The sequence below is a fragment of the Sceloporus occidentalis genome, unplaced genomic scaffold (assembly GCF_023333645.1).
Source record: "Sceloporus occidentalis isolate IW3139 unplaced genomic scaffold, rSceOcc1.0.p SCAF_7, whole genome shotgun sequence".
Lineage (NCBI taxonomy): Eukaryota > Metazoa > Chordata > Lepidosauria > Squamata > Phrynosomatidae > Sceloporus > Sceloporus occidentalis.
In genome coordinates this window covers 30,036,795-30,063,146 of record NW_028316987.1, presented here as the reverse complement: position 1 = coordinate 30,063,146, position 26,352 = coordinate 30,036,795, and the positions used below count along the sequence as shown (strand labels likewise).

Below are 26,352 nucleotides of genomic sequence, written 5' to 3'. Positions count from 1 at the left end.
ATTACTCTGGGATGACCTCTTTTTGAGAAACACCTCCTGGCTTTTAGTAAACATGGTTGTGGGCGGGGCTGGGGGTCCCATGGGTGGTAATACCCTTTGGGGCTCCATGGTAGCGGGGTTAGGTCCCTTTTCCAGTAAACCACCACTCAAGCCAGGAGAGCAGTCAACAACAGTCCAACTTTATTTCCAACAAGTCCAGAGATATCAGCCTCCTAAAGAGAACTCTTCCCCACTCCCTAGTTACTTCACTGGGCGTGGGGTGGCTGTTAACGGCACAGCCTTTGCTTCTCCACCGGGCTCCTCTGCCCGCTCACTCGAGTGCAGGTCCTCCGGGGTGAGCCAGGCGGTAGGCTAGTCTGGCTTGCGGCTGCTCTTCTGCCGGACCTAGTACGGGAGCAGTTACCCCTCCCGGGCTGCTCCGGTTCCTCCACTCCCACCAGGTGGGTTCCGACCGACCTCCGCCTCCCTCGCCGCGGCCGGCCGCCAGGTTAAAAGGCTCACCCTTTTCGGTCTCCTGGCGTCTTGGACTCACCGGCACTGACACGTGGCAAGGTCCTGCCCTTATCCTCCCAGCCCGTGTGGGATAGTTAAAGTTGGTGCTTGGCGTCGCCGGGAGTGGGCCCCGGCCTCCTTCTCTCCTTTCCCTGATGCCTCCTCAAACTCCTCTTCCGCGTGTACCATCTCCTCCCCTTCCCTCTTCCTCTCCTGGCCTTATATGGGCCTCCTCCTGAGGGCCCTCCCCCGGCCGCCTTCCTGGCGCCAGCTGCGACTCTTTCCCCCCTGGGCTCAGCTGGGAATCCTTCCATCCTGTTTCTGCCCCTGGGTCCTCCCTTCCCCCTTCCTCCTTCGCCCATCCAACCCTCCCCTGCTCTCCCTCTTTACAATGGTATTACTTTCTAAGTGCTTACAGACAGTCGATTTAATGTTGGCTCTAGAATCTTTCCTGATATTGATGTCAGTCTGACAAGGTGGTAATTATTTGGACCCCCTTTTTTCCTTTTTTGAAGATCATACAATCATAGAATCATAGAGTTGGAAGAGACCACAAGGGCCATCCAGTCCAGCCCCCCTGCTATGCAAGAACTCTCAATCAAAGCATACCCAACAGATGGCCATCCAGCCTCTGCTTAAAGACCTCCAAGGAGGGAGACTCCACCACTCTCCAAGGGAGTGTGTTCCACTGTCAAACAGCCCTTAATGTTAGGAAGTTCCTCTTAATGTTGAAGTAGAATCTTCTTTCCTCTAGTTTGAATCCATTGTTCCATATTCTAGTCTCTGGAGCAGCAGAAACCAGGCTTGCTCCATCCTCAATATGACACTCCTTCAAATACTTAAACATGGCCATCATATCACCTCTTAATCATCTCTTCTCCAGGCTGAACATATATCACAATGTAGCACAAATGTCAGTCACAGGTGTGATACTTCACTCTCAAAGGCAGGAAGTGGCTGGTTTATTTTTGGGAAAACAACTGCACATTTTGATTCATAAATCCAATACTAAAAGAGCTCTGTGTGTGTCTGTCTGTGTATATGCCTTCATTATCATAGGGTTATCTTAGGCGCGGTACAGACCACCCAAAAAAGGTGGCCTGACGGTGCCTGTTTTTCCACCGGGGGGAAGCCGCAGCTGCCAAATCGTGTGGCTTCCTGCCGGCAGAAAAAAAACAGTGAAAAGCGGATGTTTATGCCGCCGCGGCATAACAAGTGCGCCACTGACGCACTCATTATGTAAGTGCCACTCGACACCGTGTGGACGCTGCATGGCGCTTACGTAACAATGTGGCACCCATGTATACAGGGCCGCCATTGTTATGCCCTCGTCACATGCTAGGGTTGAGGGGCGTGTGGGCGCCACCCCCAGGCAACCCTAGCACATGACAAGGGCATCACGAAAGGCCCATCTGTTCCAGGCCTTAGACAAGGAATACTCAGAGGTGGTTTTGCCATTTCCCATAGCACCAGGCATTCACTGGCAGTCTCCCATCCTAGTACTAACTGGGGCTGACCCTGCTTAGCTTCCAGGATCACACAGGATCTAATGTCTTTAGGGTATTTAGACCTTACCCTACAAGGCTAGAGAAGTATAATAAAAAAAAGCTTGGAATGTGGATCTGATGATTGCCCAAGTGGGCACTGGGTGGCATGCCTAGAAACTGGGACTCCTTTGACATTACACACTTATAACACTATGATTCCACCTTAACTGTCATTGTTTAATCCAGTAGAACCTGAGGTCTGCAGTGTAGGGTGAGGTGTTCAGAATTCTCATTGAAGCTTTTCACACGACATCATTATATCGTTCCTTTATTGTCCCAAAGTATAGTGGAATCATCATAACAGATAGACGATTCCAAAAGATTTTCACATGAGGTGTTCTTAAAACGTTGCTATATCAGAATTCAGCAACTCAACTGTTTTGAAATCGTTTTGTAATCATTTATTGCTGACTTCTGATATATCAACGTTTTAAGAACACTAACAGCCTCATGTGAAAATCTTTTGGAATTGTCTATCTGTTATGATGATTCCACTACACTTTGGGACGATAAAGGAATGATATAACGATGTCGTGTGAAAATCTTCATCAAAGGAGCTCTAGTGCCCACCCACCCCCAAATTACAAGCCTTAGAATTCTAAAGGGTATTTTTATGGAAGTTATCCTAGAATCATAATGTTGTAACAGGGCAGTATGAAAGAGTCTTAGATTAAACCCAGTTTTTCAGGTGGAATGCTAACCCTAGTTGCAGGTTCTTCTGCCTGTCCTTTTTAGCATCAAAACACCTTCCGGTTGGTGATGGCGCCACTTTAGAGCAAACTTTCAGTGCTTGGCTGAGAGTTGCTTGCACAGTGTGGCTTTGAGCTGTCAAGAAGACATCGGAGACGGCCAATTTTTGCATCCCTGCAAAGGGGAAATGTGGAAGGGTCCTACAGGGGTCCGATGCCCACTCTTAAGGCAAGATAAACAACTAATTTGCCAAAAAGAGTGGAGGGGACCGAGAGACAAACCGTGACCACGCTAATGCCGCCAGAAGAGCTCACAGATGCAGCCAACTATAAATGAACAGCAATCCATGGTAATCTTGAAAACCTCTGAACTGAAACATTTACTTTCGACTTGAATAATTACCAGAGAAGAGATTCTCAACAGATACATTATTATTTCTTGGTTAATCATTTTGGTTTAAAAGTATCAGGACACCAAGAGTGCACCCTGTCATTTGGAACTGTACTTTGGAACTGTAAACGGAGATTGACAAAAGAGGAAAATTGAACTAATCAGAGATATCAGACAGAGAGGAGAAAAGAAATAAAACAATTGACTAAATAAAAATATTTAGAATTGGTGAAGAAAAATAAGGGGGAGAAACGCCCTAAGATCTAAGTTGGAAATCGAATAAAGGAGAACACTAAAGGAAAAGACTGAGGTTAATCAGACAAAAAGACTAATTTGGAAGAAGAGTGGAGGACAATCGAACTTGTGGAGAGAAACCTATATCACAAATGAAAATCTTCAGAGATTAGGAAGGCCATGTCTTGGTTTAATAATAATCTGCTCGCAATTTGTTTTTGCCCTATAGGAGAACTTAAAATTGTCTATGATAAAATTCATTGTCGTATAAATTGTCTTTACCTATTTGTTCCTTTTAGAGAGGTAGTTTCCATTTTGTTGTTGTATGTAACTTACTACTAAATAAATTTTCTCTGACATGCTCAGACAGTTTCCTCTAGTCTTCCATATATGTTGGATTACAGCTCCCACCATCTCTTGCCAATGGTTAAGATATAATATGGTTATGAGATAATCAGAGTTGCAATCCCACATATCTGAAAGACACAAGATGTGAGAAACCTGTTCTTGGGTAACAGAAGTCAGGATCATATTCTTTTAAATAATTAACAAGACTGCATATCTACATTAGAATAAGTGTTTTTTAAGCCACACTCTTTCAGCCTCAGAGGAAAGCAAAAGCAAGCTCCCTCTGAACAAATCTTGCTGTCAGAACCATTCATGCATGTATGGATTCTGTCAGAGTTCTGATTATGTGAACAATAGATGGGAAATAGTCTTGTGGATGTTTTCTTTTCAAATGATAAATTATGTTGCTTGCTTGCTTGCTTGCGGCGGATGGGTAGGCTACCAGTTGCTGTGGGTTATGGGTAAGTAGAAAGCTAGTTGGCATGAGGGGATGGGATATGTGCAGCTGGTTAGGATAATTTTGGGAACGATAGGTTTGGAAGGTGTAAGATGTGGGCTGCATCAGGTTGGTGTCTGGTAGTGATGAAAAGCAGAGAGGGTGGATGGTGGAAATGCCTTAGTCAGAAAGAGATAGAGTTGGTGAGAAAGTTGAGAAGTGGAGCTGGCTAGTAGGGAGGAAGAAGCTATGGGAATTGGAGGTGGGTGCTTGTTTTGCTGCCTAATGGAGTTGGGGTGGAGTTTGGATTTCTAGGGTTTTAATGGCGGGGTACAGACCGCCAATGTATTGCTTAGCTGTTGGAAGGCAGTTCTGGCTTAAATGTTCACTGGTGAATTTCTGATTATGTGTATTCAATAAAGTTCTGTGCTGTTTCAGTACACTGGTCTCTTTGATGCACATTGGTTTTGAGTTTGCTCAAGTCTGACACTTGCCAAGAAAACCCTGTGATAAGTTTTAGGGTTAGTCTTGCCATAAGTCATGAAGTACATGAAGGCACACAACAACAACATCCCATCTCTTCAGAAAGATTCCACTCTCCTACCTCCTTGATCACACATATATGCGTGCACACACGCACGCACGCACACACACACACACATCTCCTACAAAGTTTACCTTGTGTTTGAAATAGGTATTTTGAGCATGAAACTAATCAGCAGCCTCCAGATACCTGCAGAATTTTATCTCATTAGAGAAAATAACATGTGCCCCCTGTGGAGGATCCATCTGCTTGGCTTGGCTTCTTTTTAAGCATACAACGGGAACCAATTACACTATATTGGTTCTTTTCCAGACATGACTTCAGTTGGCTCCTAATGTAGCATAGGGAGTATTTATTATATGTCTGAGCAAACAGTTTTGAGCAAGGAATTTTTGAGGGGTATGGTAAGAAAAGGTGTGAAACACTGAAACTTATGTTTGGGGTTTGGGAAACACATAATGCAAAATACAGGTAGGGTCACCTACATCACACTACAAGGAGGTCATTCCAAAGAATGCACAATTCCAAGCAAGTGAGACAGAAATTGGCAAAACGTAAGGGGCTTTAACGTTGGTGTTTTCTGGAGGATTCTTTTCAGGAGGAAGCCCACAGTCCTGTACAGGTAATTTCCTAAGATTTTTCAGTATGGACACTGACGGAACCACTGCAGTCACCTGCAACACTTGTGGGATGTTTGCCTTCTTGCCTACAAATGTGGAGAACTTCACATGCACCAAGTGCAAGTTGGTAGCACTCTTTGAGGAGAAATTACAGCAGCTGGAGTCCAGAGTAGCTACACTTCAGCATATTAGGGAGCAAGATGATTCCCTGGAAAGAACAGAACTAACTATCTTGGATGAGTACCACACAGAGGAGGTTGCTAGGGCAGAGGAGGTCACTTCCCATACACAGGAGGCAGACAGCTGGAGAAATGACACACAGAGAAGTAGGCCAAGAAGGGATTGTTCTGGGAGATTGCAGCTGGAGAATCATTTCGAAGCTCTTTCCCTTATCAAGGAGGACGAAGAAGAGAAGCATGGACAGACTTCAGGGACAGAGCACGGGAGCCTGAGAGTCCCACCTGAGGGAACAGTCGCTGCTAAGCCTCGTAGTGGGGGACTGCTTGCTGAGGGGTACAGAAGCAGTGATTTGTAGGCTTGACAAGATGTCTCAAGAGGTGTGTTGTCTCCCCGGGACAAAGATCCGTGATGTGATAGAGAGGCTGACAAGACTGGTCAAGCCTACTGATCGTTACCTCTTCCTTTTGGTCCATGTGGGAACCAATGATACTGCAATACACAACCTTCAGAACATCAGAAGGGATTATGAGGCGCTTGGTAGGAAGCTGAAAGGAATGGATGCACAGGTTGTCATCTCGTCTCTTCTGCCAGTTGAAGGGCACAGTCCAGGAAGGGAGAGGAAAATAGCGGATGTGAACAACTGGCTCCGCAGATGGTGCCGCCAAGAACGATTTGGATTCATCGATCATGGGCTGCGGTTCCATGAGGAGGGACTTCTTGCAATGGAAGGGTTGCATCTCACGCCAGTTGGAAGAAATGTTTTTGCCAACAGTCTCAAGAACTTGATCAGGACTTGATATTCTTGCAAACAAGCTTGTAAAATGTGGGCTAGATAAGGTAACTGTTACATGGATTTGTAATTGGTTGACCAGCCGAACCCAAAGCGTGCTCAACAATGGCTCCTTTTCATCCTGGAGAGAAGTGACCAGTGGGGTCCACAGGGCTCTGTCCTGGGCCCAGTGTTATTCAACATCTTTATCAATGACCTGGATGACAGAATTGGGAGCATACTTATCAAATTTGCAGATGACACCAAATTGGAAGGAATAGCTAATACCCCTGAGGATAGGATCAAAATTCAAAATGACCTAAATAGACTTGAAAGCTGGGTCAAAGCTAACAAAATGGAGCAGAGAAAGAAGCAAGTGTTTTTAAATGGGGAGATTTTTCCAAAGGAATCCAGGTCTTGCAAAATGGAGCAGAGAAAGAAGCAAGTGTTTTTAAATGGGGAGTTTTTCCTGTAGGAAGCCAGGTATTTCAAAACGGAGCAGAGAAAGAAGCAAGTGTTTTTAAATTGGGAATTTTTCCCAAAGGATTGCAAAACGGAGCAGAGAGAGAAGTAAGTGGATTTCAATGGGGAGATTTTCTGATAGGAAGCAAAGGCTTGCAAAACGGACTGGAGGGGGAAGGAATTGGTGTTCAGTGGAGACTGAGGCATCAGGCTTGCTGGCTTTAGGATCTTTCTGAGCACTACTGGTGTATTGACCTAAGTCTAACCAAAATTTTAGGGACAATTAGTCAAGTATATATGGTAGGTGTGTGACTCTACCATTGTCACTTTTTTCTCCTGTATTTTTTTAAACATATTTTTTCCTGATGAAGAAGTCTGAGCTTCAAAAACTTAAGTGATATATTTTGTGCATTTTGGTTGGCCCATAAAGACATCTCTCTTTTGTGGATTTTAGATTTTCCCCCATTTTTTATTTCATTTTTTCATATTTTTTTTTGGTATGGCTTTGTAGCCATCATGGCTATCCATGAATATACACACCATAAAGGAGCCTAATGGTGCTACCAAATATTGTCCCTACTTGTCAGTTTTCCACATTCTCCTGTCAGAAGAGAGAGATGCCTCTGAATTTCCCCACATGTTCAAGATGCAATCTCACAGGTTCCTCTGCAGATTTAATTAGAAAATATAGGCGGGGTACACACCACCAGAAAGAGGCGCCTCCTCGGCGCCTCTCTTTGCTCCATAGGAGTGCCGCAGCTATCAAATTGCATGGCACTGCTGCAGAACAAAAAAGGAGCGCCCGGAAGCAGCTCCTTTTTGCGGCGCTGCTGCAACGCTGCAAAGCACCAGAGACGGCACAGTGACGTTGCAGCTGCGCCGGCCCGTTTGGAGGTGTTGCAGCTGCGACGTGACCGTTACCCACTTCATCTGGTGGGCACGCCGCATCTGCGGTGCGCTCGTCACATGTGAGGGTTGCTGGGCATGTGGGTGCTCTCTTCACCAGGCAATCCTCGCACATGACGAGGGCGCCTCAAAGTCCCGTCTGTTTAGGCCATAATTACCTTTATCTAATAACTATACTCCCAGAGGATGGAAATAATGTATTACAAGTAATAGCACCTATAACATTACATTAGGGGTAATGAGGGTGTAGCAATAGTCCTTTTGCAAACAGTATAACTGGAAATCTAGGCCCAGTACAGAATGCTGAAAAGCGGCAGTCTGGGGCCCATTTTAGGGCTTGGGCGACCGCATGGTCCTGAGTCATACTGTGTGGTGGTGCCGCTGCTGTCATGGCGGCCTCCTGTCCACATGGGGGCCACCATAATGACACAAGTGCAGCACAGCATCCACACGTCATAGCACCGCACATGCGTCATCAATGCACAACAGTGCACCAATGGTGCAATCATGGTGTCCGCTGCATGCACCAAAAAGGACCCACTTTTAGCGGGTTCTTTTTGGTGCAGAGGGAGGCTGCGCGGTTTGGTTGGTGCGACATACTTCAGGGGCCCCATAGTTACTTTTTGTATGGATGAAGATTAACACATTTAGTGTGGTTAAGCAGGACCAGAGTCAGGGTTGAGGTCAGCTAATGTAGGCATTTTGCCTCTCCCTAATTTTGATGCTGTCCTTTTATGAGTCTGTACGTTAATATTATCCATGCAGCCCTTCCCTCTGGACCATCTGCAACCACACAAAGCCTTCAGTTCAGGACAGGAATGACTCTCTGCACAACCTTCCTGTTTACTGCTTCAGCCCCATTTATTCAAGGCCTAAAGAAAACCTCCTAATAGATAGAAGGATATGTTGATAATACTTAGGTAAGTAGCTTTATTTAAAAGGTCACATCATATCTGATTTAGCCCAAAGACCTGAGTATGGGGTTTGCTTGTTGCCAGAAAATCTTCAGAAAGGGTTAAGTATGTCTAGGAAAGCAGTGTTAACTGATAAAACTGAACCAATCAGTTAAAATTATCAGGCTTACTGAAATCTTGTCCAGGATTAAGTACTATTGATTGCATTTATTTAAAAGTATTTCTCTACTGCCTTCCATGTATAACATATCCAGACATAATACAACTCATGTACATTGCTGCGTTCCACTTCCCAGGCCAAATAAACCCATATATGAGCTCTCACAGGGCTCTAGAGCTGATAATATTTTATATTCCCTACCCACCCTGAAGACCTTCTTTTTCTGACATGAGACTGGCCCACCTGTTTCTTAAAACCAGCCGTGATCTTGCCCCACACAACAGCCTGTCATCTGTCCCAGTTCATGAATCTGCAGCTACTATAACCATGTCTCAAAGTGATTTTCAGTTGTTTTTGCCTGATATGTAGATGGAACAGTGGGCAACTCGCGGGGGGAGGGGGCTCTGCGCGCACAGCTTGTCTGAACCTAATGGTACTGTGCCAGACAAGCAGAAAGGAAAAGGAGCAAATTTCCATAGCACAAGATGCCATTAGAGTGTCACATCACTTTCCAGGAGAAAACCAGAAGAAGAAGAAAGGGAAACATCTGCAGCGCTGCTTGTCTGAGCTTTCTGCGACATAGTCCATAAGGCTATCAAACCATCAGACTATAGGATAAGCCTGAGCAGAAATGGGAGATCTGCTTTCAGCTCAAACTTTCTTTCACAGCTTGGTGCCAGGCCAGGAAGGCAAGAGTCATTTAGGCCTGAAAGCTGGGGTGCCTACATGGAATCTCTCCTTGAAATGTCACCACCACCCATTGCCTAATTTAACATGAAAAAATAATGGAAAAACCAAAGGAGCCCAATTAATTCCTCTTTTTCTTTTTTCCTCTTCTCAGTCCTAAAAATTGATGTAGTAATGCATTTCTTTAATCTAAAACAGATAGTTGTAAATGATATATAGAAACAAATGTTACCATGAAATTATATAGATACTATCATCCAAAACACACAACAGAAATAATCCAGTTTGAGACCACTTTAACTGCCCTGACTCCATACTAGGGAATCCTGAGAATTGTAGTTTATTGTGGCACCAGAGCTCTCTGGCAGAGAAGGCTAAAAGTCTCACAAAACTACAATTCCCAGAATTCCCAGAGTTTCCTAGCACTGAGCAAGGGCAGTTAAATCCAGTCAAACTAGATTATTTCTGCAGTGTATTTTGGACCTAAATCACTTTTTGCCCATCGTATTTTCCTAGAAAATATACCAGAATTTTAAAAGTATTCATTTTAAACTGTAGTTCTGTCTTTGTTTTATACATGATGCCTAAGCAGAAGTTGTACCACTGATGTTTTTGTTAGTTTGTTTTTGTAGCCTGCTTGTGGTTTAATGCTTGCCTAGAAATATAGCTTAAAACCCTATCCCTTACTTGACAGCTGTGCAGCAGAGCATATCAGAATGGGGACCTAGTTATTAAAGTAGTATCACCCTGCTAGCATGAATGATAGCATAAGTGCAGGACCCAGGGATAGAAAACCTGGGGACAGAAAAGCTCCTTGGCTGTAATAGCCTTTGCAGTAGATGTTCCCCTCTGTGTTTCTTAATCCTGTCCCATGTGCACCACATGGATCTTTGCATCTTTGGCAACTGGGCACACAAATGGGGCAACTGAATCCTGGATCTTTGTTAATGAAAATGTTCATGAAGAAAACTAAAGTAATTACGGAAGTAAACTGATAGGTAGCTAATACTATCCACTATTTGTTTTATTTTTCATCTCTGAAATTTAACTTACTGCTTGCTCTGCTTGATGTAAGTCTGATGCTAGAAGAGCATTTTTGCGATGATGGTAGAAAGCCACACATAGGTTTTATACATACATGTACTCTGCTCAGCTGATGACTTGAACAAGTGAATGAGCAGTCCTCAAAATCAATCATAGAGTTAGAAGAAACCGAAGGGCCATCCATTCCAACCCCTGGCATACAGGAAAACACTATCAAGCACTCTTGACAGCTGGTCATCTAGCCTTACTATAGATAAAAACTTTCTGAACTGAATACAATGGGCCCTTGGTATCTATTTGGTTTGGTTCCAGGACCCCCCATGGATATCAAAATCCATGGATGTTCAAGTTCCATTAAATACAATGGCATAGTAAAATGGTGACCCTTATATAAAATGGCCATATAAAGGTTTGCTTTTGGAATGTATGTATTTAAAAAATATTTTCAAGCCATGGATGCTTGATTCTGTGGATAAAAAAGTTCATATAGGAAGAGTACCAGGGGATGCATTTTCAGAAAATGTTGCAAAAGTGCACAAGCGTACTATTTCTAAGAGAATCTGTCTCCTTTCTTCTCAATTCTTTTAAAATAAGAATGTGAGAAAGAAAGCTGGGCCAAAACTAACAAAATGAACTTCAACAGGCAAAAATGTAGGATACTGCACTTGGGTAGAAAAAATGAAATGCATAGATGTAGGATGGGGGACACCTGCCTTAATGGGACTATGGGGCTCAACAGACGGCCTCTAAGGACCATGCTGCCCCTTGAAGCAATGGATAGGGGCCACAGAAACCGCATGCCGCAACCCTGGTCTGGCCTTTCCATGGTGCAAAAAGAAGCTGCAATAAGCTCATCTTTTTTGTGCTGTGGAAAGGGTGCACTAGCCACCACAGTAATGGTGCCACTCCATTCGGCCTTGGTCAGGCCTCACATGGAATACTGTGTCCAATTCTGGGCACCACAATTCAAAAAGGATGTTGAAAAATTGGAGCATGTCCAAAGAAGGGCCACCAAATGGTGAAGGGCCTGGAAACCATGCCTTATGAGGAAAGATTTAGGGAGCTAGGTATGTTAAGTATTAAGTATTCTTCCTTACCCTTAAGAAATACCCTTGAGCCATGAGATCAGCAATGAGGGGTTATATCAGGCCACCCCTCCTTCTTCCACATTTGTTTTTACTGTTTTCACTCTTTCCTTCTCCAACCTTTCCTCCCACCCAATCAGCATTGTGTTTCAGGTTTGTTGTTGTTTTTAAAAGCCAAACACACCTTGCATACTGATATGGACACTTCAAAATAAGCTTTGATTTGGAAGCTGGAAAATTCACGACCTCATGTTTCACATCCATTTTATTTAAAAATGATACATTTTACATTTTAAAATTAATAAGAAACATATTTAAATTTGCACAACTAATAAAAAGATTTCAGAATATACCTCACTTTAACAAAGGATTTTTTTTATAGCCACATTGAACAAATAGCCTTGCCACACTACTAGCTAATGTTGGCATCCTATCCATCTTAAGCAAAACCCTAGCCCTATACACATTTAACACTATCCTATGACCTGAGGAACTTTAAAACATTACTGCAAACATTCTTCCTCTTGATTTATTTTTCTCTGTTTTAATTCCAGAGGACAAAGTATGGACTACTGTGCATCATGACCTGCAAGAGCGATCTCCAGTGGTAAGCAACAGACCAGAGAAGCATGCTTTGATACAGCTAAATTACAGTGCCACCATGGATCAGATCTCTGCCATCACTGAGAGTGCTGAGTATTGTGAACAGTTCATCTCCTACTCCTGTAAGCTGTCAAGGCTTCTCAACACACCAGGTAGGTTCAAAACACTATGTCATTGTTGTATTAAATCAGCTTTCTGTGCCCAAATAGGCAAACAGTGGGATATCATTTCTATGTTTCTCAACAACTGACTAAGGGCCAGTACAGACCGACATGAAAAGCCAGCTTCCAGCCTGCTTAAGAATGTGGTGTACGCACAATACATGCCCCAAGACACCCAGAAGCCAGCTTCATGCTGCCCAGCTGCTCACTCAGAGCCAGCTTCAGGGCGCTCCACCGGCATGGCATATAGAAGCTGCATGCTGCTAGAGCACCATAAAGCCGCAGCAGGGTGGGAAAAGCCAGCTTTTTGCTGGCTCACAATGGAGCAGCGTTTTGCCACTTCTTTTGGGGGCAGCAAATAACCAGACTGGGGCTGCAGCATGCAGTTGCCATGGCCCCAATCTGGCTCTCTCAGAAGCAGCTTCAAGCTGCCCCTTTGGGCTGGTCTGTTTCACTCCTTTGTCAAACACCAAGTACATTTATAAGTCTGCCTTACTTACTTGGCTCTGTCAATCCAAGTCTTCCTCCATAGGGAATATCTAGATACAAAACACTATCTTGTCCCTCCATCCCTCCCTCTGTCTTTATTTTCCTTTTCTTTCTAGTATGCCTTTCTCTTATTTACACTTGCAATATCTTGTTATAATTCTGCACTGTTTTGCTGACAAGGGATATATTTAGCATCTAATGAGCCTTTACTGTTAATGTAGTGAAAAGGAAAATCTCTAGCTTCTGTATGAGTTCTAAAATTTGGAGGAGAAGGTGTTTTTCTTGTCTTTTACTGTTGCTGTCTTATTCTACATGAGAGGGAATGTAATTGTTTTTTTAAAGAGAGCTAATGCACTCAAACAGAATCCACACCCTCTATTTTCAGTGGTTGAGAATGGATTTGACTCACAATAGTTGCTGAGCAATATCAGAAAACTATTGTGCCCATACTTAGCAGGGGCCCTTTTAAAGGAGCTTATTGCATGTATGTTAATTCAGCTTACCTCTATCCAGTTTAAAATTTAATTCAGGTGGTATCCTGATGTTATCAGATGGCTTTTACCGCCAGATTTGCTGCCTGAAAACAGCTGTTCGCTGTTCTTTTCAGATCTGGGAATTTTCTGAATTAAGAAAATGGCTGCCAGAGCAGCTCTGGAAGTGGGGATGGACCCAGGCTGTTTTTAGGCAGCAAATTCAGTGGTAGAAAACATCTGATAACATCTGGTTGCTGCCTGAATTAAATTTTTAACCAGATAGAAGTAAGATGAATTAACATGCATGCATTATGCTTCACAATCAGCAATTATAACAGTGTGATTCCACTTTTAACTGCCATAGCTGCATCATATGATATTCTAGGATTTGTAGTTTGGTGACGGACTAGAGCTCTATCACTAAATATTCTATATACCCCATCCTAAATGGCAAACCCCAGGATTAATTAGGATGAAACCATGTGTCTTAAAGTGGCTTCATTGTGCTGTAATTGCAGAGTGTGAAAGAACCACAACATACTCTCATACTAGCACTTCATGTGTTCCGGAGATGATACTGGCTATCTTTGCCAGACTTTGAAAGCATGGCCCAAGTTTGATTTAGAGCAGGTTTGGCTATGATACAAAAACAGAGACCATAAGTGAATATACCTCAGAGTTTCTTTTTCCTCTTGCAATGACTGGGCCTCCAGTCATTTCAGGACTCCCTTCAAACCACAAAGGGTTAAGCTGGGGGAAGGTACATGCTAATGAGAACTTATATCACATGCTAATGAGAAGTTACATCATAGCTGACCTAAGGCCCAACTAACCAATCAGCAGAGCTGGACTGGGTCTTTCAAGAACATTCCATCAGAGGGCTTTAAAAGGCCCTGGGGACAATGTGGTCCTTTGTCTCCATCTTTCTTGTTTTGGGAGCCCAGCTGCTGAGCCTGTGCCAAAAGGCAGGCTTAAGGTGTGTGGTTGGAGCTAGGCAATGAGGGCCAGCTCCTTGCATCCAGAAACCCAACAAGGACTGCAAATCCCATCTTTGTATGAGTAGCTTAGGAAATGTGATAGCTAGTGCATTTAGGTTTTTGTTATGTTTATCTAATAGATTGCCTGAAATGAACATCTTGTAACTATACATTCTGTACCTGCAAGTCAAGGAGGCTTTGCATGAATGATATCTTATTGCTCTATTCTGTCTATTTAGAATAAATACCTTTCTTTAAAAGTATCTGCTGTCTCTGCTCTTGTACACGTGTCTTACCTCGGTTACTGCTTGTGCTTGTGTAGGTTAGCAAGGGAAGGGAACTAGAAGTCCTTAGCAAGTCCCAGTGTGTGCTAAGGTGAGTTCACTGGAGATTCACTGGGTGGTAGCAGCTTGACTAGAGGATCTTAAGGGGTCGCATTCAGCTCAGCAGGAGACTCTGGGGGAATTTTAAAGGGAACCCCTGGGGCTAAGGCCAACAACAGGGTGGCTGTGTTGGCAGCTTGGACCCCAGGGATCATCACATGGTGGCAGTGGTTGTGTTCAGACTTGGGAACATCACATGGTGGCAGCAGTTTGGACTTGGAGCTATAGTTTGGGCTAGATGCTTTGAAGAAAGTGTTGGATTCTTGGATTCTTTCTTTTTATCTCTCTCACTCTCTCTTTTACCTGCCTGGGGTGGGAAGGGAGCCTGTGGAGGGGGAAACTGCGGTGTTGGGTTTGTCCTTTCAGTTTGGGTTTTCTTTCTTTTCTGAGAAGGGAATTCTGTTCTATTTCCCTGTGTGGGTCTGCTGTTGTGCGAGGGAAAGGGGGGTGGACTCCTTTGAAGCAGATAGCAGGTTCTGATTTTTTTTCTCTGACTCCTGAAGGAGAAGAGAGGTACTGGGTGATCCCAGGTAAACAGGGGAGAGGCTAGGGTCTCTCTTGCCTGTGTGGATTTTCCCTTTCCCCGTCTCCTTGGTGAGAGAAGAGGGGGGAAAGGCTTCTGAATCTTGTGGACTGCAAAGTTTTGAACCATTTGCCCTGTGTGTGCTTTTGGGCTGTGTGCTGTTAGAAGAGGAAGGGGGGAGGTCTTTGCCCACAGCCCCCCTTTATACATAACAGCTGGGTTGCCTGCTTTTGCAGGAGGATTTTCTTGTGGGCTGGGAGCCAACAGGAGGAGGCTGAGGATCAGGCTTTGCCAGAGCCAGAGGGCTGGAAAGCTGTGATTTGGTCAGGAGTGGCCACATTTCTCCAAAAAGGTGTGCTGAGACAAAGAAATTTGGAAGTCATCATTGAGGGTTTTCTTTCTTCTCTCTCTTCCAGAGATTGGGAGGAGGGAGCCAAAAGGGGTTGCTAGGGCAACAAATAGGTACCTTTGATCTTTTTTCCTGGCTGGCAAGGGGCATTTCCTGCTTGGCATTGGTTTACTCTTTCTCCCTGGCTAGAGAATGGAGGGTCTGAGAAAGAGGGGGCATCCTCTCAGAACCAAAAGGTGCCATTTCCTGCTTTCTGTTGTCTTTCTCTTTCTCCCTGACTAGAAAAAGGGGAGGGGGATTTTTAGCCCACACCAGGAGGGGCTATTTCCTTTCTCTAGCTAAAGGAAAGGGGGGTCAGTGGGCTGTAAAGGTGACTATGGGATCATCACACTTCTGCATATACTTTCCCAACCCAGCACCCAATTGTGTCAGGCTACTATCCCACCAATCACAGCCAGCTTGGCTTAATTGGAAATAATGGAAGTTACAATTGAACATATCTTGAGGGTTCCAGGACATCTGTTCTTCATCTTAGGTCTAGTTCAAATTTTTGATAGACCCTACACAATAGCAATTCTATAGAGGTATAGTGTCTAGATTGAGGGAAGTATTAGTACCACTCTATTCTGCTTTGGTTAGGCCTCACCTGGGTTACTGTCTAATTTTGGGTATCACAATTCAAAAAGGCTGTTGAGAAGCTGGAGTATAGTATGTCCAGAGGAGGCTAACCAAAATAATGAAGGGTCTGAAAACCATGCTGTATGAGGAGACTTAGGGAGCTGGGTGTGTTTAGACTGGAGAAGAGAAGGTTAAAAGGTGATATGATTGCTCTAAATATTAAAATATCTAAATGTTAAATATGTTTAAATATTTCAAGGGATGTCATATTGTGGATGGAGCAAGCTTGTTTTCTGTTGAGATTAGCACCTGTAGCAATGGATTCAAACCACCTAAATATTAGGAAAAACATCCTGATAGTAAGAGCTGTTTGATAGTAGAACACATTCCCTATTCCCTATAGTGGAGTCTCCTTCTTTGGAGGTTTTAAAACAGAGGCTAGATAGCCATCTGTCAGTGTGGTTTTATTGTGTGTTTGTGAATGGCAGGGGGTTGGACTGAATGGCCCTTGTGGTCTCTTCCAACTCTAGGAGCGCTGGTGGTGCAGTAGTTAAATGCCTGTACTGCAGCCACTCACTCATAAACTGCAAGGTTGCAAGTTCAATACCAGCCAAGGGTGCAAGCTTGACACAGGCTTGCCTCCTTCCAAGGTTACTAAAATGAATATCCAGCTTGTTGGGAGCAATTAGCTCACATGTTGTAAACCACTTAGGGTTGAGAGCACTGATAAGCGGTATAGAAATGTACTTGCTATTACTATTGTTATGATTCTATTAAGTACTACCAGCAGTAATGCAAACTTGCTATGTAAAACTATCCTAAAATGCATAGTCACTTTTATTCTGCTATGCAATTTTTATGGAAGATGCTGAGTTGCAATACAATGGGCCCTTGGTATCCACTGGGGTTTGGTTCTAGGTCCCTTCATGGATACCAAAATCAGTGAATGCTCAAGTCTCATTAAATACAATGGCATAGTAAAATGGTGTCTCTTATATAAAATGGCAAAATCAAAGTTTGCCTTTGAGAATTTATATATTTTAAAAATATTTTCAAGCTGTGGATGCTTGAATCTATTGATCGCATCCATGGATAGGGAGGGCTGACTGTATATTTTGTTTCTTTCCTTCTCTTGAAAATAGGTACAGTGTGTTAAAACTGATCCCTGAAAAAATGTACCAAATATCAATTTGATACCTCAGGGAGATACCATTCTACTACAACTTGGAAACAGAGAAAGATGAATGGGCAAATTAACCCACAACTCTCATTTTGTTCACCTATTTGATCCCAAATAAATAGATAATCCAAAGCACTTCAATGCTTTTCAATTTATTAATTTATATATAAAAATAAATAAATAAATAAACTGGTTTAGTCTTATGCTATCTTTGCCATACTGATCCTAGAAGGAGAGACTTACTTGATGTTTACAAGAAAACCTATATTATATTTTATTATGCCTCATTTCACTTCCATCCATTTCTGGTCTGAAGCACAGGACATTCTCAGAGTATCAGAAGTGTTACTGCATACTTTGCTTCCAAAAAAGCAAGAGTGGGCATGTAAAGTAGATAACTGTGTTATACATGATGACAAAAGACCCTATTCTATTCATGTTATAGCATTGGACAGTGAGCAAACATTCTATAACTGTGATGTTTGTAGGAAAGGGACACAGATGCAGACACATCTTCTCCTCATTATAAACAATCTTATCTTCAGATCTGTTCAGTGTGTGGCCAGCACTGATGCTCATTTTTCTGCCTATCTCCCATTACTGTTATAGAATTTTGTCTTATAACACATAATGATACCATACTTATCTCAGAATACACGAATTTGTATGGCTTCTTCTTAATAGAAATTTTACAACATTAGGCTGACAGGAAAAAAAAACAGCTATTTTTAGTGTGTGTGTGAGTGTGTGTGTGATAACTATAAAGAATTTGAGACTATTTATGCCATTCCACAACAAAAGTTCTTGTTCAAATGCTATCATCAAGCTAAGCCAAATCACCTATACATGGAATAGCATTATACAGGTACAAAACATTATCAGAATTGTTGGTCTCAGGCAGGTTGGCCCAGAAAGAGTTATTTCTGTGCTTGTAGCAGCTCTAATTCCTAGTAGTGGGTAGCCAAAATGGTAAAAGACTGATGAATTGTTGATACCATTAGAAACCCATTACCCTTATAGTCTCTTGAAATAGTAAAATAGTATCCTGAAACTATGATGCTGTTCTGTAACTGTTCCACTATGTATAGTGGAGCCAGCTGGAAACATAGATGCACCTAAAGTGACAAGCTGGCAAGGCTTGTTGAGGTGAAGAGTTAAAAGGCACTTATATTTTCTCAGTGTAAGGGATTACACTTTCTGGTTTTGCGTGTTCAAATATTAAATGCCACATGCTTTGTATACAATGCACATTAAATGCCACATGCTTTGTATACAATGCACATTAAATACTTTTTCTGTTCAGGTGACATTGTAAGTCACTACACTGATAGAAGGCCATTGAAGGGGGGACAGCATTCACCCCGGGCTGCCAAGCTCTGCTCTGGCCCCAGTTCTTGCAGCCTGCCACTGGTGTAGGGGCCCATTTGCATTTCTTGATCCTATTCACCAGGCATAAAGTTCCACTTGGTTGACAGGAGCATGGGTAACCTGCCTTAATTTTGCCTTTTATTACAGGATGGAGAATGCTGCATGCTATTTCTGGTCTGTAAAATGTTTCTGCTGGCCCATCTGTCTACCTATATCACATATTAGCAGAATGGGAGGTGTTGTCCAGGTGTTCCAATGGATCTGACAAAAATCCATTCTTCTTGTCCCATTTCCTAGCCCTCTTTGTTGCATTTGTCATGACTGGCATATCTTCTCTTGTGAGGCACTGAAATGTTTTTTTTTCCCCACTCCAACTGGCATACCACAGGAGAAAAACATAGTATGAACTGATTTCTTGGTTGAGAAAAGTTTTTAAGGAATTGGGAAATCTGTAAAATTAAAATTAATGTAATTTTTAAGGTTCTTGGTTTACTGCCAGGATATGCCTCATCATTCTGTTAATTCTCTGGCCCCAGCTCTCCAACGTCCTGTCTCATGGAGACACTTTGGCCTGGGATCTTAGCCAAGGACCAGAAGATCTTAAAATTGCAAGTGGAAGCCAAACAGACTTCAGTTGAAAACACACTGCAGAAATAATCTAGTTTGAAACTGCTTTAACTGCCATGGCTCAATGCTGGGAACTGTAGTTTTGTGAGACATTTAGCCTTCTTTGTCAGAGAGCTCTGGTGCCACAATAAACTACAATTCTCAGGATTCCCTAGCATGGAGCCAGGGCAGTTAAAGTGGTCTCAAAGTGGATTATTTCTGCTGTGTGTTTTGGACGATAGTATCTATATAATTTCATGGTAACATTTGTTTCTATATATCATTTACAACAACTATCTCTTTTAGATTAAAGAAATGCATTACTAAATCAATTTTTAGGACTGAGAAGAGGAATAAAGAAAAAGAGGAATTAATTGGGCTCCTTTGGTTTTTCCATTATTTTTTCATGTTAAATTAGGCAATGGGTGGTGCTGACATTTCATGGAGAGATTCCATGTAGGCACCCCAGCTTTCTGGCCTGGCACCAAGCTGTGAAAGAAAGTCTGAGCTGAAATCAGATCTCCTGTTTCTGCTCAGGCTTATCCTATAGTCTGCTGGTTTGATAGCCTTATGGACTAAGGCACAGCAAGCAGCACTGCAGATGTTTCCCTTTCTTCTTCTTCTGGTTTTCTCCTGGAAAGTGATGTGAGACTCTAATGGCATCTTGTGCTAAGGAAATTTGCTCCTTTCCCTTTCTGCTTGTCTGGCACAGTACCATTAAGATCAGACAAGCTGTGTGCACAGAGCCTCCCCCCCCCCCCCCAAGCTGGCCACTGTTCTATCTACATATCAGGTCAAAGCAACTATTTTGAGACATGGTTATAGCAGCCGCAGATTCATGAACTGGGACAGATGACAGGCTGTTGTGTGGGGCAAGAAGATCACACTGGTTTTAAGAAACAGGTGGGCCAGTCCCATGTCAGAAAAAGAAGATCTTCAGGGTGGGTAGGGAATATAAAATAATAGCACCTAGAGAGCGCTGTGAGAGCTCATCAATGGGTTTATTTGGCCTGGGAGGTGGAACGCAGCAATGTACATGAGTTGTATTATGTCTGGATATGTTATACATGGAAGGTCGTAGAGAAATATTTTTAAATAAATGCAATCAATAGTACTTAAGCTTACTTCAGTAAGCTTGATAATTTTAACTGATTGGTTCAGTTTTATCAATTAACACTACTTTCCTAGACACACGTAACCCTTCTCTGAAGATTTTCTGGCAACAAGCAAATCCCAAATTCAGATCTTTTGGCTAAATGTGATATGGTGTGACCTCCCCTCCCCCCCCCCCCCCTATTAAAACTACTTACCTAAGTATGATCAACATATCCTTCTATCTATTAGAAGGTTTTCTTTAGGCCTTGAATAAATGGGGCTGAAGCAGTAAACAGGAAGGTTGTGCAGAGAGTCATTCCTGTCCTGAACTGAAGGCTTTGTGTGGTTGCAGATGGTCCAGAGGGAAGGGCTGCATGGATAATATTAATGTACAGACTCATAAAAGGACAGCATCAAAATTAGGGAGAGGCAAAATGCCTACATTAGCTGACCTCAACCCTGACTCTGGTCCTGCTTAACCACACTAAATTTATTAATCTTCATCCATATAAAAAGTAACTTTATTTCCAGTTGTTATACTATTTGCAAAAGGACTATTGCTAAACTCTCATTACCCCTAAAGTAATGTTTTAGGTGCTTTTACTTGTAATACAGTATTTCCAACCTCTGGGAGCATAGTTATTAGATAAAGGTAATTACATTTTCTCATTTGCTAGTGCTTTAAAACTAAGGTCTAAAACACACTGCAAAAATAATCCAGCTTGAGACCGTTCAGTGCTAGGGAATCCTGGGAATTGAATTTAATGGTATTTAATCATAAGTAAATGAGGACAGGATCACAGCCTATTATTATTTAACAGGAGGAAAATGTTAATGAGGTCTAACAGCCTAAGACAATTACATCTAGGTGTTTTGATTTTTTTTCTCTTTTGTACTGCTTTAGTTTCAGTTTGTTTTCATTTTCATCCTCCTCCAATATAGCAAACATGTTTCCTTCTCCCCATATCATTGCATGATAGGTTTAGAAATCTCAGCTGCACTACAAAATGTTTTTGGCTGTGAGGTTGAATGAAAATTTCTTGTGAAAATATCTGTCCTCTACTGAACTCCTAAGTGAGAATGAAAGGAAAACCCCTTTGGTTTCTGAAAGACATAAGGATCCCAGGAAATCTTTTTGCTTCCTCAAAATGCTTGATTAGTCTTGATCACAATATTCATATCTATTCATATTTCTGTTATAGTATTTGTAAACCATATACAGACAGTATTATGATACCACCTACTGGAAGAGAGAAGGGGAATGAATCCTAAATAGAGAGGGACCAATCTATTTCTATTCTCTGTCATGTTTGCACGTTTGTATTCACATGTACTTTCCACCACTTCTCTTTTATTTTACAGGGTGAGTTTTTTTTAAAGAAAAAAGTTTGTACAAAAATGTAAATTATAAATATATAATATGTAACAAAGAAAAGTCAGGCTCCCATGGAGCGTGAAGTCTAAATATTGACCAGGGAGGAAGGGAGCAGAAGGAGAAGAGAGATAAAGGCAAAGAATAAATGGGGGGGGGGGGGGTAGATGCACTTCATATCATCTGGCTATGTTGCTTTGATTTAAATAAAGATTTAAAAGAGAAGAGAGACAAGGACAGAGAGAAGTAGCAACAGAAAAGACCAAATTTTTATGAGAATCTAGGCAGATGTTACCTCATACCATCATTCTGAGAAATTAGATGATCCATCCATATCTCTCCCTCCCTCCCTTTCTCTCTCTCTCTCTTGGTTTCTGTGACTTATATAGTCATGTCATTGTTATGAATATGGAAATTACGAGTAAGTATGGCTTGGTTGCTTGTTTTGTTAATCCAATTATAGCTTGTTTTAAAGAGCATAAACAGAGGACAGCAAGTACTTTTAGAAGGATACCAGAGCAAAGAGCAAAGTTGTTTTGTTTTTAGAGATGGTATTGATTAGGCCATGGGAATAGAAAAAAAAATCAATAAATGCGCCTACTGCAAAATTGATTTGCACATGAACAAGCATAATGCTTTAGATGTACCCATTGCTTAGAAATCCCTTGCCCTTAGATGAGCAGTCTTATCATTCAACTGGTGAAGACAAAAAGAAATGAAAACCTCAGAAAGGTAGAATTATGACTATATATTTTCAATAGATGCTGATACTCCATCTACCAGTAAACCAAAGGGGATTTGACTACAGTTAAAAAGAAGGAAATTCCAATTAGAAATGAATGCATCTCCAGATACTGTTAGACTGCAATTCCCAATAGCCGTAGCCAGCATAGCATGTGATGAAACAGGCTGGGAGTTGCAGTCTAACAACATTTGGATAACTACATGATTATTATCTCTGGATGAAGGGATTGTGCTTTTTTCTGTTTTCCCACTTGAAATGTTCAGATGCAAAGTGATCAAATGATTAAATATGTGCAGATTTAATACATTTTGACAGCTTTAACTTTTATGGCTCCATCCTATGGAATCCTGGAGATTTATTGTGGCATGAGAATGCTATGACAGTTAAAGCAGTATCTAACTGCATTAAATATGCAGTGTAAATGCAGCCTCTGGCCTTGTCTGCACTGGCCAGAATGCTCCAGGGCACCCCAGAGTATCCTGGCTCCAAAGTCGCCCTGACCTGCCCCTGTTACCTGGTTCTCCCATTTCTGTGCCACAGTGGATGTCTGGACAGGCAGCCTGCTGAGCCACCTAATGTATCTGCTGCTGCTGCTGCTTGCTTCTGAGGTCAGAACAAGATGCCCAACAATGGTTACATGCTGAATGTCTCTATCTGACCTCAGAAAAAATGACCCACAGTGGCAGGGGGTGTGCTAGGTGGCCCAGCAGGATGCCAATGCAGACAGTTGCTGTGGCACAGAAACAAAGGTCTCCAGATCTTTGCAGAAGATTTGGAGCAACAGGCCATGTTTTTCACCCTGTGTTGTTGTTATTATATCCAGGATTTGGTGCTGAATGTGCCAGACATTATCCAGATTGCCTGCACTTGAAGTGGGGTTTGGTTGTGCATTATCCAAACAGGGGAACACTAGAATGAGAATTGACCTTCTGGCCTGTACAGACGAGGCCTCTCTCTCTCTTTCTCTCTCTCTCTGCATGTGTATGTGCAAGAGAGAGGAAAGGGATTGTGTGTGTGTGTTCTTGTTAAACTGTTGCACTACTGAAATTCAGCTCTGCACAACTGATTTCAGGAACAGGGATTGCTAAACCAGCTGGTGACCTGCATGTATAGGAAACAGATTGTAGAGTTAATTGCTAGCAAGCTATTGTCAAGGTTAATCTCTGAAAATCACATTACAAAGTGCACCATTTTTATTCCAACCCTTCTGTTAAATTACTTAGCTAACAGGCAAGAGAAAAATAAAGAAAACAGGGGTGAATCCTGGCCTCTTTTGAATATCCTCCTCAATTATCTGGGGAGACCTGATGAAATACAAGAAAGAAGACACCAGCTAAAGGCGATGACAGCTTTCTATGGTTTCTAATTGGCAAATTGGAATTTATTCATGAGAATGTACAAACATATATATGTCATCCTTTCTTATCTTGAAGAGGTATGTATGCATTTTGTCTCATTCAGAATGCCCCTTTCACTCAGGCTCGCTCAGACATCCGATTGTGTAGCATGTAGAATAGTGCTAAAAATAACTTCTCAGTTCTGTTGAAAGAACTGATCTGTCTCATAGATTGCTGTCAGCTCAACACAGCTGGAGGTAACCTGGGGCTTGCTGGGGGCACTGTGAGCTAAGAATCCCATCTAATATAATCAGTCTGATTGTCAATGGCACTTCACTGGTGCACAATACACGGTAATTATTATCTTTTTAAACACTTTCTGACTTGGTGAAGAAAATAATGGCAAATTAAAGTTGTCATTGTCTTGCCCTGCCAGGATTTTCTCTTCTCGACCTTATTCCAAATGTTGGTACCAGCTTCTGATAATTTCAAATAACATTCTGCTTCATAAAATAAAATTCAGTCTTCTTGCATTATATAGAGATGTTTTAAAATCTGTCCTAAAACTGAAAAACCAGATCATTATTATACAGTAGGATGGAGAAACCAACAAGACTAAATTGGGTTCATTTTAATATTACGGCCCTGTGTAGGAGGCTATTTGAAATGCAGTTCCATATAGAGGTTGCAAACTAGAGTGTCAAAGTCCAAAGATTGTTTAGAGAAGACAAGGATGAATCCTGGGCTCTTATTGAAAGACAGAGATTTCTAAATTAGATAGAGGACCATCCCTGGAATACTTCCCCAGTTCCATTTCCTGACTGATATTTTAAAAAATCTATTTCATGTTTGTCAAACAGTGCTGGACTTTTGACAAACTGAAGATGGCTTACTTCAAAATCTTCCAATAAATTCTTGTGTGGGAGCAGCAGTCCAACTTACTCCTACACACTTGCCAAACCCTCCAGCTATATTAGGCCCCATAGAGATCTCTATATAAAAAAGAAGCAAAAAACCAAAAACAAAACCAATACGTGAGGGAGAGGTTTATTTTCCTGGAGCAAGAGCAGCCTTGGGAGCCAAAAATATGCAAAATTGACCCGTGTGCCCCCAGGGAGTAGGATAACTTATTTAGCAAATGTGGTTTTATTTATTTATTTAAAATGGCATGTGCAACCTCAGGTGGTGTGGTCCTCCAAGGTCCCATGGGAGATCTATCCATTTGCCCACCCCTTTCCTTTTATTGTTCTTGTGTGCCTTTAAGTCATTTGTGACTTAAGGCCACCATAAGGCATCCATATCAGGGAGTTTTCTTGGCAAGCATCTTCAGAGTACATTTGCCATTGCCATCCTCAGAGGCTGAGAGAAAGTGATTTATACAAGGTCACCCAGTGGCTTTACATAGCTGAGCTGGATCTGAACCCTGGTCTCCAGAGTCATAGGGGGTGTTCTCACTAGGTGAAACCCCGCGTTCTGAATCGAATCCAAGGAGTGGCGTTCCTATTAGGATCCGATTTAAACCTAGAACGGTTCTAGAGCAACCCGCAATCGTCTCCACTACAAATCGAATTGTAGAGCGGAATAAAATTTTGATTCGAGCTTTCCTCATTTAACACGTGTTAAAAAAACACTAGGGTCTGACCTACATTTTTCCATTGATTCGATTTAGGAACCGGAGCATTTAAATAGGAACGACAGCCTTTGAAAGCGTTAGATGAATGGGAGGAGCGGAGTGCGATGGGGCTGTCCTTGGGGGAGTTGCCCTTTCTGTCCCCATCCGTCTGGCTGTCGCCATTTTTGCTTCCCTCACCCCTTTGTTCGCTGTGGTCTTTCAATAAGAGATAAGGATTATTTTTATTTTTTATTTTAATGGTTTACAGGCGCTTAATCTCTTCAGCTCTTTAAACACCTGAAGTCCCGGCTGCTCAAGGCTTCCCCCGGTGGATTGCAACCTCCCCTCTGTGTGGGGAGAGCCCATTTCTAACGGAGGAGAGGCAGGGAAGGGATGGCTCCTCGCGAGGAGACATTCCCTGCCCGCTTGGGCACTGATCTCGCCAAGACAGGGAAGGGAAGGCTCCTCGCGAGGAGACATTCCCTGCCCGCTTGGGCACTGATCTCGCCAAGACAGGGAAGGGAAGGCTCCTCGCGAGGAGGCATCTGATCTCACCCAGGCAAGGAAGGGCTCTGATCAATGGGGGGGGGGGGGGATAGAGCCTTTCTCCCTCCATTTCTCAAATGGAATCTGCCTTCTCCTCCAACCCTGGAAAGAGAATCTTTGGGAAGAGTGCTCCCTCCCTGCTTTTCCAGCAGCCTCCTTCATTGATCTCTGGGCTCTCTGAAGGGATTCTCCCATAGTTCCTCTGGAAAGAGCTTCGCTTTTTGCCAGCAGCCTCCTTCATTATCTCTGTGCTCTCTGAAGGGATTTTCCCTGGCTGTCTTGGGAGAAAGGATGCTGCCCTCCAAATCCTATCCCATAGTTCCTCTGGAAAGAGCTTCGCTTTTTGCCAGCAGCCTCCTTCATTGATCTCTGTGCTCTCTGAAGGGATTTTCCCTGGCTGTCTTGGG

General features: G+C 42.6%; 1 protein-coding gene across 2 annotated transcripts in view; it reads left to right on the top strand.

Moving 5' to 3' along the window:
• Window positions 1-26,352, top strand: part of LOC149309469 (contactin-associated protein-like 2) — a 1,389,887-nt gene that overhangs the window by 1,011,198 nt on the left and 352,337 nt on the right. The window contains exon 13 of one of the 2 annotated variants that reach the window (XM_089532516.1): window positions 12,063-12,263. The exons of the other annotated variant lie outside the window; for it this stretch is intronic. Within the exon in view, the coding sequence (XP_089388642.1) occupies window positions 12,063-12,263 (201 nt within the window). The remainder of the gene's footprint in view (window positions 1-12,062; window positions 12,264-26,352) is intronic. 2 annotated transcript variants of the gene reach the window in all.